At 40.1% G+C, this 15,806-nt stretch overlaps 4 protein-coding genes across 4 annotated transcripts in view; 1 reads left to right on the forward strand and 3 right to left on the reverse strand.

The window, feature by feature from the left end:
• Positions 1–1,237: 1,237 nt before the first annotated feature.
• Positions 1,238–2,823, reverse strand: gja10b (gap junction protein alpha 10 b; the record flags this gene model as incomplete). The annotated part of the gene is made up of 2 exons (XM_080526185.1): positions 1,238–1,276; positions 1,387–2,823. The coding sequence occupies 2 exons, from the start codon at positions 2,821–2,823 to the stop codon at positions 1,238–1,240; spliced, it is 1,476 nt and encodes a 491-aa protein (XP_080382311.1).
• Positions 2,824–4,936: 2,113 nt separating this feature from the next.
• On the reverse strand, positions 4,937–7,303 carry casp8ap2 (caspase 8 associated protein 2). The gene is made up of 3 exons (XM_080527773.1): positions 5,745–7,303; positions 5,516–5,615; positions 4,937–5,305 (listed from the first exon to the last, which is right to left on the reverse strand). The coding sequence occupies exons 1-3, from the start codon at positions 7,196–7,198 to the stop codon at positions 5,243–5,245; spliced, it is 1,617 nt and encodes a 538-aa protein (XP_080383899.1). The 5' UTR covers positions 7,199–7,303; the 3' UTR covers positions 4,937–5,242.
• Positions 7,304–9,185: 1,882 nt separating this feature from the next.
• LOC308154212 (uncharacterized protein) lies at positions 9,186–10,408 on the reverse strand (the record flags this gene model as incomplete). The annotated part of the gene is made up of 2 exons (XM_080527383.1): positions 9,186–9,197; positions 9,740–10,408. 2 exons carry the CDS (start codon positions 10,406–10,408, stop codon positions 9,186–9,188), a joined length of 681 nt encoding a protein of 226 aa, XP_080383509.1.
• A 3,906-nt stretch (positions 10,409–14,314) lies between these two features.
• Positions 14,315–15,806, forward strand: part of mdn1 (midasin AAA ATPase 1) — a 47,554-nt gene continuing 46,062 nt past the window's right edge. Inside the window, exons 1-4 of the mRNA XM_080527704.1 lie at positions 14,315–14,416; positions 14,746–14,972; positions 15,093–15,317; positions 15,422–15,529. Coding sequence (XP_080383830.1) covers positions 14,321–14,416; positions 14,746–14,972; positions 15,093–15,317; positions 15,422–15,529 — 656 coding nt within the window. The 5' untranslated portion in view covers positions 14,315–14,320. The remainder of the gene's footprint in view (positions 14,417–14,745; positions 14,973–15,092; positions 15,318–15,421; positions 15,530–15,806) is intronic.

A 15,806-nucleotide genomic window follows, 5' to 3' on the forward strand; every position in this document is an offset into this window, starting at 1 on the left:
ATGTAATAAAACTAGCTCCCATTTGCCAAAACCATAAACACATTTCACATGAAGACACAATTCACAAAACACAATCCTCCTTTTCAAGTCTAAACACATTTTGTCTTGCTAAAACACAAGTTGCAAAAAACTCTGCTCATGTGATGCAAAATGCTTGCCACAGTCAGCAAAATTTGAACACAATGAACACACCTAGCTTCATTCATTAAACATAACGACTCAAAATGTAAGACACTTGTTGCAAATGATTGTGGTGTGTGTGTGTGTGTGTGTGTGTGTGTGTGTGTGTGTGTGTGTGTGTGGTATAGTTCCATAAATAAATAAAAAAAACATCACACCCTGAACATTGTTTTCAGTGAGTATTGTTGTGTGTAATGGATCCTCTGTAGTGTTTGCATTGAGTTGTGATACAGTACAGTAGTGTACATGTTACGGTACATGTGGGAATACATGTACCGTGTATGTGGTATAGTTCCATAAATAAATACATAAACATCACACCCTGAACATTGTTTTCAGTGAGTATTGTTGTGTGTAATGGATCCTCTGTAGTGTTTGCATTGAGTTGTGATACAGTACAGTAGTGTACATGTTACGGTACATGTGGGAATACAGTACATGTGGGAAAACTAGGGTTAGGGTTAGGTGCTAGGGTGCTAGGGTTAAGGTTAGGGTTAGGATTAGGGGTAGGGTTAGGGTTAAGGTTAGGGTTAGGGTTAGACATGCCAGCATGTACCAAGTCACCCTAGCACCTAACCCTAACCCTAATTTTCCCACATGTACCGTATTCCCACATGTACCGTAACAAACATGTATTTTCTGTAGATTTACAAATTGTTCATATGAAACACACAAATCTATGAATGCCCAATACTCTACAGTGATATATTCTGAGAACAGATACTGTAAGGTTTCTAAAAATGTGCTTTGGCAGTTGTGAAAAAAAAGAACATTCTCACACACTGAACATTGTGTTTTCAGTTGTTTTGTTGTAGTCTGTAATGATGCATATAGTGTTTACATTTTTGCAGGCTTTGAGCAGCTGTTTTGGTGTGAAAGTTTGAGTTTTGAAGAGAGAAGGTGTGGTTTTGCTTATGTAGCTTTAGAAAAGTGTGTTGTGTTTAGAGTTTGGGGAAAATGGAGGGAATTCTGTGAAATGTGTTTTAGCAATTGAGAAAAACTGTAAGCAATAAAGAGTGAGGGAGATAAAGAGTTGCTTGCATTCAGGGTCCCTCCGTCATTTTTTCATGATTGAAGACAGCTCCAGAATCATGCTCTGAAAGAGTGAAAAATGGATTACACAGTAGTCATTGATGTGAACCATAGTTTTAGAATGACGATGACAGTCTTCCATTTTGGAGAGCATGCTGTGTAACAGCTACTTACCATTGACATTCTTCTTCCACTCACTATGGGCGGGGTCATTGGTGGACTCTCTCCTTGTGCGAGGCGCTTGGCCTCAGCCTCTGTTCCACTCAAGGAGTCAGGGCTATCTGGTGGACTAGCCAGATTCCCCTCCGAAAATTCTCTGGACATGAAACTGGCCTTCCTCGTGGTGGGATAGTGGTCACTGTCAGGCGAATCACTCAAGTCACTGTAGTCCTTGCAAATGCTGACTCGACTCTGTTTGCGCAGTTGGTTACGCAGGGCTGCTGGTATCTCCATATTGCTGGGCAGAAGTGACGGTCGTGGCTGTTCTCCGCACTGCCGGAGTCCCAGATGTCCTGAGCTTTTAGGCCCATTTGAGTCATCACTGCTGCATGAATGGTTCCTGTTGTCCAGAGTGTAGTGGCGCTCCATGGACCCCAGCTGTCGCAGTGCATGGAGCTCAGCCTGGCTGGGCAGGCACAGCTGTCTTGGCTGTTGGTCAGAGCCATTGGCAACACAGGCATTGCTCAACATATCATGGTTGTGAGGAGCTACTGAGGGCATGTACAAAGGGCGAGCATCCATCTGCCCATCAGGGACGAGCGTGTATGCTGTCGGTGTGAGCTGCACTATCCTTTGTGGTGATGAGTTTCTAAGAACACACACCTGCTGCACCATAGAGTTTTTCTTGGACCTACATATGCTGTCATCATCTCCTTTATATTCATACAAACTTTCTTTGATCTCCTTCACCCCCAGGTGGAATATCTCAAGGAGATTTAAGAATAAAGAAACTCCAGCAATGACAAGCATGAAAACCATAAAGATGTTCTTTTCAGTTGGTCTTGACACAAAACAATCCACGCTGTTTGGGCAAGGTAGTCTCTCACATTTATACAAAGGATCCAGTCCAATACCATACAACACATATTGTCCGATGATGAAACCAATCTCCACCACTGACCTTGTCAAGATATGGAAAACATATGTGCGCAGCAAGGAACCTCGAAGTGGAGCTTTCCTCACTCTCTTCTGTTCCTCTAGCTTCCTCAGCTCCCTCTCTATCCTCTTGTGTTCCTCTTGATCAGCCTCAACCCCCTCCAGCTCCATTTTCAGAAAAGCTTTCTTCTTGTGTCTCTTTTTTTCAAGAGTCCTCAAACGGTATAGTGCATGTCCCATATATACCAGAGAGGGAGAGGACACAAAAATGATTTGTAAAACCCAGTATCGGATAAGAGAAATGGGAAAAGCCTGGTCATAGCATACGTTTTTGCACCCAGGTTGGTCTGTGTTGCAAACAAACGCGCTTTGCTCATCATCCCAAACATCCTCGGCTGCCACGCCAAGAACAAGCATCCGGAATATGAAAAGGATAGTTAGCCAGATTTTTCCCACAATGGTTGAATGAACATGTACCTCCTCTAAGATACTCCCCAACAAATTCCAATCCCCCATCTTCTGTGTCACATGTCCTTATACTGTGAAATGCAAATATTTGCACAAATTTACTTACAATTACATTTATAAGCCTACCTTTACAATGAATTCACATAAGTACTAACTTTATTCAGGTTTAGTATGAATTGCATAATTCCAAAACAATTGCATTCTATCAAACATGCAATGAAAATATCACAAATGATAAGAACAAGAATTAACTTACATTTTCACTAGGGTCTGTGTTCCACTTGCTACCGTTTATAACCATCATAAAAAAGCAGATTCACATGTGGTAATACTAAAGCTCCTTTCTCATCCATTGAAGAAGTGATCGCTCTCTGGGCATTGCTAGAGTGAGAGTACCTCAAATATACTGCAAAATAGAATGTGGTGATCGATCCACCAGGCGACTGGACAATGGCCTAAGGCTAGTTCACCATGCCATGGTTGGCAGCAGGACACCATATAGGACATGTTACCAATAGTGCCATACACCCCATGGCCTATCTTAGGACGTCAATACATGTAAATCTATGCTGTTTTAAAGTTCCATACAGCTTAATTTTTATTTACAATTCTTTTTACACTGTCTTGTTTTGCTTTAATGGACGAAAGCAACATGTGGAGTAAATGATTATATACATCTGACCTTGCAAAACAAATGGCTTATTCTTAGAGCCAGACAAACTGATCAATGAGTCATGTCCAATTTCATAGTTAACTGCGTGATGGGCTATTTTAGACATTGCATTAGTTACCAGACAATTGCAAGAACGGGTGATGTCCTCAATGGGCTCTCATCTGTAATAGTTACAGTTGCCGTTATATTGAAAGCCATTAATTCCCTAGACAAAATCCATAACAAATAACACAAATAGAAAAAAAAGATGCCATTGATGTTTGGGAGCCAATTTCGCACTGAGAAAATGAGTTAACCATAGCATCATTTGTTATTTTCAGTAATTGGATTGAAATGAGGACTACATGAAACACATAAAAGCAGGTCAATTGAAACAGTATTTGCCATCATCACATAAATTCATTTTCATGAATGTGATCCTTAATCTATTATGGTGACTAAAAGAATATCCTTTCGAACTAAATTGTATACGTCTATTTGAATTGGGTTTGAGGTCATAAATGAGCAAAGGCAAGTACAGCCTCGGGCATGCACTAGTCTAAATTTACTTATTTTGCGGCCCAGTTATTAGAGTATTCATAGAGCATGTATCACCTTGACACACTGACCTCCAGATAGATCTAAATATTGTACATAAATTGTACATAATATTATATTGTCTTGTCTCATTATTGGACATGAATGTCTGTGAATGTAGTGCATCCCACAATACTGGAAACAAATTCCTCCAACCTCGGTTGTGTGGCAAATAAAGGATATTGTATCTGGTGTAACTTTTAATAGTTTGTGCTGGTAATTATCTTCCCATTGCTATGAAACCCTGCTGCAATTCTGCATTTGATTGGCAAAAAAGTTATGCCATTGAATGAATGCAATACGGTAGACACAATTAATAACCAGCATGATAAATAAATAAACTTTATTTTCAAAACAGAAATGTACAATATAATATACACTGTATATTTCTTAACCATGTCATCACTAATTCACAATCAACAGAAAAGCAAACAAAAATATTAATTTATATAAACATAAGAGCATGCAAAATACAGAAAATGGAACATGTATGCTCTATTTAACAGCTCTATATTTAATCAATCAGCAGTAGTCATGTCTTGTCTTCACATCTGCAAAATACAACCCAGAATAAAATACCATTGACAAATCCACCATCTGGCATGGGATGAATAAATTCTTGTTACAATCGTTTTTAGGGCGGGCAGACAAACAGTGAGATTATGATGGAGTCACCCTATTAGTTGAAGTATAAAGGCATACAAAACTTTTGCATGTACAAATTGTGTACACATTTTGTACAAGCAGCACAGGATGTGTCTTGGACTACCGGTACATTTCTATAATATAACGTTGTTTGGGCATATTTAGAGTTGTGATGTTTCAATGTTATATAACACAGAACCTGATTTTAAAATAAATATTGACACACCAAACTGACACACCAAAAAAGCAATACTTGAAAGAGCCATATTAATTTATTCTGTGGGGAGTATTATAGATTGAATATTGAAGACTGCATGGAGAACATTAAAGGAAATGTAAATTGTTTATGACCAACACACTAAAAAACACTTGCAGGTCTTGCAATTCACAACACTGATGACTTATATGTCCCGTCACAGTGCCCCATTTGAGATCTTTGACTGTGTTCTTATGTTCCTGGCCTGCTGCATATCAATGGCTGGTAAAACATCCAGATTATCTTCCACTGACTCATCAAAAAGGCGTAGTTCATTAAATGGAATAAAATAAAATAAAAAATCTGCTTTCCAGGGGTCAGCTTTCCATCTTCTCCTTCTTCTTAAAAAGTTTCATCAGTTGGTTAAATCTCTCTGCAATCTAAACAGATGGAAAATTGTTCAGTCTACACAGTCACTAAATATAACTCATTCAGAGAGAGAGAGAGAGAGAGAGAGAGAGAGAGAGAGAGAGAGAGAGAGAGAGAGAGAGAAAGAGAGAGAATCAGAATTAAGCAGAATCAATATAGGAATAAATAATTGGATGACATTTATATCACATTACAAATTCAACACAGCGACCTTGAAATACCTGAGCTGGTGACTTGTGTAGCCTCTCTGACAGGGAAGAAAATGTATCTGAAGAGGCACCCTTCATCTTCAGATCCAGTAGAATCGTTCGATCTTCATCCCTTCAAGAAAATAATACGTTTCAGTGGCACATTTACCATAAATACACATAACCACATGACGTAGAATGAGCCATTGAATTAGTCATGCTATCATTAAAATGTCAGGTAGGAATATGAGGAGCTGCTCACCTCGTCCATGTCACCACCACTTCACCCTTTTTCTTGATCACATTCTTCGCAGACAGACTATTGGGTGATAGCTGTAATGTGGTAGCTGTGACTTGACTTCTCTCTCTCTTGCGAGATCTTGTCCCTTTTCTTTTAGGACTTTTTGAGCCCTTTTTCGGCTTGCTTCTCTCCTGGATCACCTCCTTTTTAGCATGCTTTGCTTTAGGTGCCACATGGTGCTTCTTCCGCTTTTTACAGGTCTTATCATCTCTATCTGGTTCTACTGGTTCCTGAGGCAACAGTCTGCAATTTACAGTTTCTATGCTTGCAGACAGGCTGGGGGTACTGCACTCTGAAAAAATTGCTGTCGAAGGACTTTTCTCTGGGGAGATTTCTTTGTCTTTGCTACCATGTTCTAATGGTCCAGATGGTCTTTCTATTATGGTCTCATCAGTCCTAGGATCTCTGCCTGGGCTGGTGGATGCTTGTCGTATCCTGACAATGAAATGATCATTAGATTTTTCCATCACCACTGCCTGCATTGGCAAGTGAGGCTTGAAGTGAAACAAGGGAGGAACAGCGGCCTCTCTGGTCCTGCCATCGCTCGATCCACAGCTGGAGTTGTCTGTGTCAAGAGAAAGATGAATATCCTGCTCTGTAGCATCTTCCTCATCCATGAGAGCATCCTCACTGAAGTGGGCACTGATGATACTCTCTGGCACAGACATAGGTTGTCCACTAGCTGGGTGCAAGAAGCTAAGGTGGCTATCAGACTTGAGGGGTGAAGGCATAGTGAGGGAGACAGACAGATCTTCTGACAAAATAGAATACGATCTCTGTGAAAATACATTGAACTGCGATGGCATTGCGCTTTGTGGTAGGCCAGAAGGCACCTCTAACAAACAACTCTCATCCAACATGGCAGGATTTAGTGGGATGTGGACTTTTGAACTTGGAGAGGACAACTTACGGGGTGATATACTTGACCATGTGGCAATGAGTTTAGAGGGAGTACAAACTTTATTTGGGGTAGTTATGCCCATGAGATACTCTCCAGTGGGTGCCTCCTTCCGGGGAGTACCAATGGGCCAGCCGTGATTGTCCACAGACAAAACATTGGTGTCTAATGAATCAGACCCTTGTAGGAGACACTTGAATATCTCTCCCATCTGGGAGTCTCTCACCAGGTTGAAAGTTAAGCTAGATGCTTGCTGTTCTGTGAGGATTTCAAAGTCAGACCTGTCCTGAGTGGAGCCATTCTGAGACAGCCGACGGACATAAGTAACTGCTTTCTCCATGGTTGAAGGGATGCTTTTTGAAGGCAAGATCTCTACCACAGGTTGCACTGGAGGGCAATGTGATGTCTGTGGCTCTGATGCCATGTCTTCTTCCTCAATGGGCATTTTTATATTTTTGCCTCTACTTCCAAGACCGGTTTTGCAAGGGAAGACTTTCGGAAACCTGATTCTCTTCATGTTGGCTTCAACGGCCAATTCTACCTCCTCCCGCTGTCTTTTTGGTCCAGAGGTTTTAGCCACAGGTGACTTTGGTGACAACTTATTTACACTAAACTTCTTGTTCTTTTCTTCTGCTCTTGTAGAAGGTCTTCCCTTTGATTGTTTGCAGACATTTGCAAGTGCAGTATGAATTTCCTTGAATAAGAAATCTAATTGCACATCTACAAAGTCCCACAATTTCTGTTTAAGACAATGTGATTGCAGGTCAAAGATGCGGTTCACAATGCCATTATTTGATATCTTACTCAAAACAGACACTATGATATTCTTCAGATTAGCTTTAAGGTCATCTTCTTCACTGCATAATTTACTTATGCTGATACTATCAACGAAGCCTGTAAAAGACTCAAGGGCATTATCAATGATACCATTGAAGGTCTTCATTGGGAATTTTAAATGAAGTTTCATGTACTTTTTCCTGACTATCCTGCGAAAATCCTTAAACTTGTCCATAACCTCCTCAATGGTGGAGAGAGAGGTCTTGGATGATGGAGGCAGAACAGTTTTAAAGCGACTTCTTTGGGATGAGGGGCTTACAGTTGGTGCAGCTGCAGTTTTACTTCTCAGCTCAGGAGTGCCTTTTGTCTCTATTGAAGCCCTCTTTGAAAGTCTAGGGGAGGATTTAGGGCTTGGTTGGTTTTTAACTCTCTTTATAGGCTTAACTGTCTTTCGTGAAGGACTTGGAGAGGATGGCGTTTCTTCCCCCTCACTTTCAGTGACAATTTCACCCTCTTCCAGTTCATCCTCAGAGTGTCTGGAAGAAGGTTCTGAGGTCTGATCCATATTCCTTTGTGTAGCACGCTTCATAGAGCAAACAGGATGCTTGTTCTCTTTGTTCACATCCAACTTCTTTGAATTGGCATCAACAGTTGCACTGGAAAACTCTGTCAAAGTCAACAGATTACATTGATTAGCAGAGGCATACAGTACCATGTTTGTTGACACAGTAGTGCTAGTGCCATAAACAGTCATGTCAGTTTAATTTAATTTGCCCCTATACCTATGTAGTAACTCTACAATTATACTAGTAACAATATTGTATTAACATTCAGTAACATAGTACATTGTTAGTTTCTTTGAAATTTAGTAATAGTAATAGAGTTGAGTGGTTTAAGTTACTATTCCATTTGTGCAAGAACTCCATGGGCCAGTTTCACAGACAAGGCTTAAGCCTAGTCCTGGACTAAAAAGCATCTTCAATGGAGATTTTACATTGAAAGTGTGATTTAGTCCAGGACTAGGCTTAAGCCTTGTCTGTGAAACCGGCCCCAAATGTTACTACACAGGTATTTAAGTTAATTTGTTACCTATTCTTGCATCTCCTTAATATGTAGATTTCTAGAACAATCTGTGAAAAAATTACTTCTATCATAGGAACATACTGTAACTTTAGCTGAGCTTACCGTTGCAAAGGCTTTTGACATGAGGAGGCTTGTTATGACAATGTGGTTGGCTTTTCTTGGTCAGTCGAATTGGGCTTGTGAGAGGGCTGATGGCATCTGGAATGGTTTTCAAACTAGTCAGGGTAAGCATCATAGAGTCCTCATCAAGTACTAATGGAACGGAACTGGAGGGCTCAACATTTTCTTCTTCATGCTCTGTGCAACTTGTGTCAGTATTGCAGGACCTATTTGGTGACTTTGGCAAACCACTATTGTGCTGTTCAGATGGTGAAACCTCTCCTGTTGTACTACTAACTTTAGACACCCCAAAGCTTCCCAATGATGAACTTTTCTCTACTACAGTTCTCTTAAAATCTTCCTGGATCAGTGTGACATCAGAAATGACCTTGGGTATATGGTCACTTTGGGTAAGAACCGCCACGCTTACTGAACTGGACACTGCATCTTTGGAAACATCCTTCTCCTGACTAATGGAAGCAACAGAGACAGACAGTTGTTCCTGAAAACGCCTTACTTCTGGGTTTGTTCTTCCAGCAACACCATTAATCGCAGGACTTTTCACACAGTCCACATCAATTAGGTCTTGTGTCACGGTTTCAACCGGCAGAATCTTACACACTATAGCATTGGGGGTTTCGGTGTTTAAATCAAGCACACACTTGTCAGTGGAAGTCAATGAAACAGCTGAAACTTCAGGGGTGGGCTTGTTATAGAAAGGGTTTGAGTGGCATGAGTCATTGTTTGAGTTGTTCCCACAATTTCCAGGTGTTAATGTAGGAGCAGTCTGATCCTCAGACAGACCTGTTTTTCTTTCAGAGGCACAATTTTTGCTTTGCACAGCAGTTTTCAAAGTAATATCACTGTCTGGATCTGAAAGACAATTCTTTCTGTACAGTTCTGGGGATGTGGGTTCAGTCCTCTTCTTATCTTCTGTAGCCATGGACAGTTTATTCCTACACTCTAAGCTATCTTGGATAGTTTTCTCTTCCAATTCTGATTGGCATGTAGGTTGCTCATTTGTCTCTAAAGTCTCAGTCTGAGCAGTATCATAATCCTGACATGGTTCTTTGACTATACATTTACCGTCTATGCTTACAGAACCTAGAGGAATTGAAATTTCAGAGGATTGTACAACTGGGACTTCGAAGATCTCATCAGGATCTACCACAGATGAACTACAATTGATTTCATCTATGACACATAATTCCTCTAGATCTAGTTGCCCACTGTCCTCCCCTGATTTGCCTTCAAGAACCTCCTCTGGTGTTGTGCCATCTTGTTCCTTGGCTTTAGCAGACTGTTTCGGTTTTTTAACTGGTGATAGGGTGAGGTTCAGTGTTTCCATGAAACTTAACTTTCTGTGTGGGCTATTTTCCTCCAAGGTGCTATTTTCATCAACTTTAGGCTTAGTTGGATACATCTTAGACTCCTCAAAAGTTTTTTTCTCCACAACCTTACTGCTAACAACCACCTTGCCTTGGTCATGTTCCTTTGATCGTTTCATCTCATGTTCCTTGCTCCGCTTTCTTCTTTCTCCATGTTTTCTGACGTCATCCTCTCTCCTTCTCTCCTCTTTCCTCCGATGATCCCTTAAAGGACTACTCCTTCCCTTGCGACTTAGAGATTCACTAGACCGTTCAGCAGAGCTGGACTGGTTTGAATAGGCTTGCTTTCTGTATTTAGAGCTAGAGTCTTTAGTACTTCTACAATGTCCATCTACATCCTTATTATAACTGAGGTCTCGACCAGACCCTTCAGACAGCATCTCTAAACTGTCTTTAGACAACCCTTTAGACACATGAGAGGTGGCGGCTGTGCTATGTACAACGTCTGATGGTGGAATTTTGGCCCCCTCTGATCTCCTGTGTTCCCCAACATCTGCAGGATGGTGTCTGCTTTTGCCAGTCTTGGAGTCATATTTTCTTGTTTCTTTCTGTGCTCTGTGTGATCTGTTCCTCTCATTTGTCTGATATTCCTTATCAACATCTGTGATTTTTTTATGTTGCCGACCTTTCGACTCGGATGGTCGGGGAGTTTCACCTGTGCCTTCTCTGTGCTTGGTTTGTTTCAGTTTGTCTGGCTGGCCATGTCCAAGTGCATGTATTGGGTGCCTATTTCCTGAGAAGGTGCCAGAGCTGTCAACAACAGAATCTTTCTGTTTCATTGGAGCCTCAGAATCTCTTCTAGAGCATTTTGTACTGACATAAGGAAGTGGTTGTGTAGTCGTTGAGGTATCAGGGTGGTGGACCACATCTTCTTTATGTTGGAGCTGAGGACTTTCCTTTAATGCAGAGTCTCCACGGAGTCCTTGTGGTTGGGTTGGTGGACATGGCCCACAGTGTCCAGAAGAGTTGGGTCTGGTAAAAACCTGATCTTTCAAGCTGTTCATCTGTGATTGATGATGAGCAGGAAACCTCCCTGACCTGCAAAAAATAAATAAAATAATAATAATAATTTGCAAGCTTTTACTCCAATATAGAAAATGTACCTAACCTCATGTCTGCAAAATGAAGAATATTACATGACCATTTCTGAGAAACTGAAAGCTATTGACAACATTTATTTGTGACTTTACCCCTCAGAAACGGCTCAACAACTTCTCTAACACATGGAAGTCATGAGATATACATGAAAGATGGGAAAAAAAGACTCACCGTTGGCTCAATCTATTTATCTCCTCGTCTTTCCGCACAATCTCCATTTTGGCTGTTTTCATCAGCGCACAGATGTTCTTCTTAAGACTGCTGTTCTCAGTGTTCAATGTTTTATTCTACAAAAAGAAACAAATATTTCACACATACAAGAAACAGAGACAATTTACACCACTTTTTTTTTTAGCACTATGTACTTTTCCTCAGCCACAAATAACCTGAAAGAAAAAGAATGAATGAATAAAATGCTAATTTAAACATTTGTGATTTCTACTATTAGCCTAATTTTAATTATATATATATATATATATATATATATATATATATATTATATTATAATAATTACTAATGATTTTTAGAATCTCTTGAAATGTGAAGAGATAAATAGGAGTGACATGTATAACAACATTAGTGGTGTAAAAACAGACAAACCTGTGTTTCCCTCTGCTGCAACCTCTTCCGTAATTCTTCAATTTGGCTTTGTGCAGCATTAAATCTTATCTTCATCTGAAATGGGAAAGAGAGTTACTGATAATGATCTTCAGTTCTAATTGTAACTGGATTGTTTGTCAGTGATACAAATAAAACATGTCATTATCCTCTTAGCACACAAACCACAGAAATGGAATGATCATCAAGATTACAAACCTCATTGTAAGATGCCTCTCTACCATGCTGCTCCTCTGTTATGATTTCTTCATATAAATCCATAGATTCTTTCAGTTTCAATGGTGAGTGATGTGTGCAGGCTTGCTCTGCCATAAAATAACACAAACATTAGCTCTATCATATTTTGAGAGAGCAAGATAGGAACATACATATTTATGTCAAACTCAAAGCACCCTGCAAATTTAATTTAATTGATAATAATAATTGATGTGACATTTACCTGCATTTGAAATACTCCTTGGACTATTATCCAGGCCAGAATAAATATCCACAGAATCTTCATCGCAAATCACTGAGGAGTCTGTGAAGTATAATGTACAAAGTTACCTACTGGAGTTCTGTCACATTGCTGTAATAATGCTTCCTTTATTTAGGTGTTTTTTTTTGGGGGGGGGGGGATTTGATTTATCTAATCTTGTTGTGTTACAACCTCACTTTAAAAATAGATTTAATTTATGTTTAAATCTAATCACACCATAATGTCAAAGTGAAAATTATTTTTAGAATTGCCTTTTAATTAATTACAAATGAAAAGCTGAAATGTCTTGAGTCAATAAGTATTCACCCCCTTTGCTATGACATTCAACTTGATCCTATGCAAATCAGAGACCTAATAAAAACACAGATATTCATTATGAAATAACATGAACATGAACCAGCACTCAGTTGGACTCAATTCAACTTATTGAGTGATTGGTTGGTTGTAGACATTTTTGCATTTACACTTTTGACAGAGCAGTAATACTTGGTATTCCCCTCTTAAGCACCCGCAAACAAGAAATCATGGAAAGTGAAATAGAAATGTAGTAATTTACTCACAATGACGGTCTTGGGTGAATTCACCAGACATGTCATCAAGCAAATCCATCTCCATTCTCCCAAAATGCAATCAATGGTCTTCAAGTGGCATAGCTGAAAAAGAGACAAGCCTATATGAATATAACAGGTCATTAAAGACACACTCTGAAGTTTATGCATGCCATCAAAGAGTGGGCCCCAAGAAAAAAAAAAGATTTAGAGGAAAATGGCATCCTATACAAGTCTATGATGTACTGTCCCTTAACAACAAACACAAACAATGGAGTAGCTCATTAGGCTATGTGCTCTTAATAATCTGCTGTCTGTCATCTGAAAGCAAGCATTTCATTTAGTGAATCAGATGTTGAGGTCTACTGATCATCTTTTTTTACCTGGGGAGTTTGTTATTATTGCAATGCTTCAGTTCGCTAGCTAAGAACAGCCTAATTACAAGCTGCTTAGCAGTTTACAAAAACTTGCTCTAGTATCTAGCTGAGTCTACAGCAAGTTATCAGCTACAGCAAATTGTCATATTATTGTGCTGTGCATCTTTCAGGGAAGCAACCCAGTCTGTAATCTGTCAGGCTTGTATGCTTATTATTATTATTCACAACAACAATAATAATAATATGGCATAGCTAACGTTAGCTAGTAAGCTAACCTATGCCTGAGAGGACAACTTTGCAACAAAGAGGATAAAAAGACAGCGACGGAACATTGTGTCATGAAATCCCCATAGATAAGACAACAACATCGGAATTTACACCCTACTCACATTAGAAAATCCGCCTCAAATAACTGTAATATAATCCTTTATGTTTACAATGACAGTGGCGCCAACCCAAAACCTTCTTCACCTAGGCAGGAAATAACGACATTTTCCCGCGGACTTATAAGGGAACGCTTGCCTCTTCCGGGTCTTAAAAATGAGAACATGATCATATCAAAGCTAGCTACTATCCTGACCAAACTCACAATAAGTTAAAGCCCAGCTTTATATGGTTGAACCCGCTTCTATCACTATGGACGTAGCATAACAACATCAGTCCAATGTTTTACATTTACTTCAGAAAAATACCTTCTTGTAGTGGAACAGACATCAGAATCAGAACACCGGTCAGGGATTCTGTTGATAAAATACCAATACAAATGCAATAATGCAAAACGTTGATCGACACCTTAATCTGTTGGCAACAGTCCAATTTCTATGGTACAAGTGTTTCGAGTAATATCTGACACTTGCCGGGGGTACGGTTTAGCAACTGAATATTCCAAAACAAATCCATCAAACAACCAAATCCATGCTCGTCGCGGTCATCTGCGTCATCTAAGCGACAGTCGACCCGGAAGTGACTCTGGTTTACTCACATGTGGACTGGATTTTAACAGGGACGGGAACGTGCTAACTGTGTTGTGATTCAACCAAGACAGACAAGCAAGTGATGTACCCCACGATTTGGTCAACGAAGATTATAACATAGGGTTAACATATTACATTAATTGATCATTTGTTGTAAATTGCATTGTAGCTCTTTCTTCTATGAACGACCAATGATACGATGGAAAATTTAGAATTGAGCCTGTCATCACTGGGCACCATATCCAGGCATATTGAAAAAAGTCACAACGAACTAGGCAAATATTTGGCAAAGCAGGTAAGATGCATTTCTCTCTGACTGGTTGGAACTGAATACTGTGTCTGTAGCATGCTCCTTTTGATCTATGAACTGAAAATGCCCCCCCCCCCCTCCTGTGTGCATATTTTACCCTTTTGAATATGCATAGATGCCTATTATTTTACACACAACACAATTACAGTATGCATACATACATCATATACAAATGCAGACACATCTTGCTTGCAATTTTCTTTGGTAGAGATGCTGCTATGTAAATTAAAAAGGATGGCTGTCTCTTGAAATTGAACAGTGTAGTAAACAAATCCACATGTCAATCTTGACTTACACATGATATGTCTCTGTAGATATGGAGCCAACAGGACAGGCAGAGTATCCTGGCGTGTTTGGCTCAGCTGCTGTTGGAGAAGGATTATACACTGCTGATTGCCCGCCATCTCCGGCCCCTCATCCTGGACTTGCTGGAGAGGAACGCAGAGAGGATCAAAGCAGACGGCAGGATAAACCATGATCTTCATGAGCGGTTATGTGTGGCTCTCAGCAAACTCCTTGGTGTGAGTCCTGATGCTCAAGCGTAAGTGGACCCCCCCACCCCCTCATGATCATTGACAATTTACCATGACTCTTTTTCACAAACGCCAACTTTCTTTTTCCGTTCTCTTCTTACCTGTGTTTACACTCCTCTGTCTGTCAGGTTTGCCGCCAGGTACTTTGACGGCGCCCCTCCGGTTTTTCAGAGGCTCTTCTTCACTAGCGAAGAGTCCTCATCTGTCCAGTATGGCCCGAGGAGAATGAAACTGAGAGACCTGATGGGTGCCACCCTGCGCTTCCTCCAAAGTGACTGTGCCAAGTTCAGAGTGCTCTGGGACTGGAGTGCCTGTGTGTCTCAGCTACTCACCAGTGATGTCATGGTTCGAGGGTGGGTGTGTCTACCTCTTATACAGTGTCTTTTTGCTCTCACTCAGGATCTATTCTCTTTCCCCTCATGAGATTTAATGATCCTCTTGATTCTTTCCCATTTAGTTACACTGCCCAGTGTTTGGCCCTGGTGTCTCACATGACTGACAATCAGAAAACCATCTTCCTGAGAAAGGTGCTGTCGAATGAGGAGATTCTGCATATGAAGATAAAGTATGTTCATTTTTGTTGAACTGATATTGTAATTGTCAGAGTTGAACAAAATGAAATGATGTATTTGGCACTCTTTGGTACCCACATTTCATGAAGAAATGTATGGTGCAGGATAGCTGCAGCTGTAGCTGCCTACATCTCTGGGTACATATTGGGTATTTTGATGGTGTGTAGAATGAATAATTAAATCTTAATTTTCTTAATTTTTTTGTTTTCTACACTGAGCAGTGTTCACATTCCATAATGTTGTCAGCCTATAACATTTGCTTCAATGGGC

The sequence above is a fragment of the Nansenia antarctica genome, assembly GCF_963989245.1.
Source record: "Nansenia antarctica genome assembly, chromosome: 3".
Taxonomy (NCBI): Eukaryota; Metazoa; Chordata; class Actinopteri; order Argentiniformes; family Microstomatidae; genus Nansenia; species Nansenia antarctica.

Excerpts from the sequence above, each read along its gene's own strand:
- casp8ap2 (XM_080527773.1), bottom strand. The coding sequence starts at position 7,198 with ATGAAGAGAATCAGGTTTCCGAAAGTCTTCCCTTGCAAAACCGGTCTT. Across the intron at positions 5,616-5,744 it reads GTGGTGGTGACATGGACGAG|GGATGAAGATCGAACGATTC; the intron begins GTGAGCAGCTCC and ends ATTTTCTTGAAG. Across the intron at positions 5,306-5,515 it reads TACACAAGTCACCAGCTCAG|ATTGCAGAGAGATTTAACCA; the intron begins GTATTTCAAGGT and ends CCATCTGTTTAG.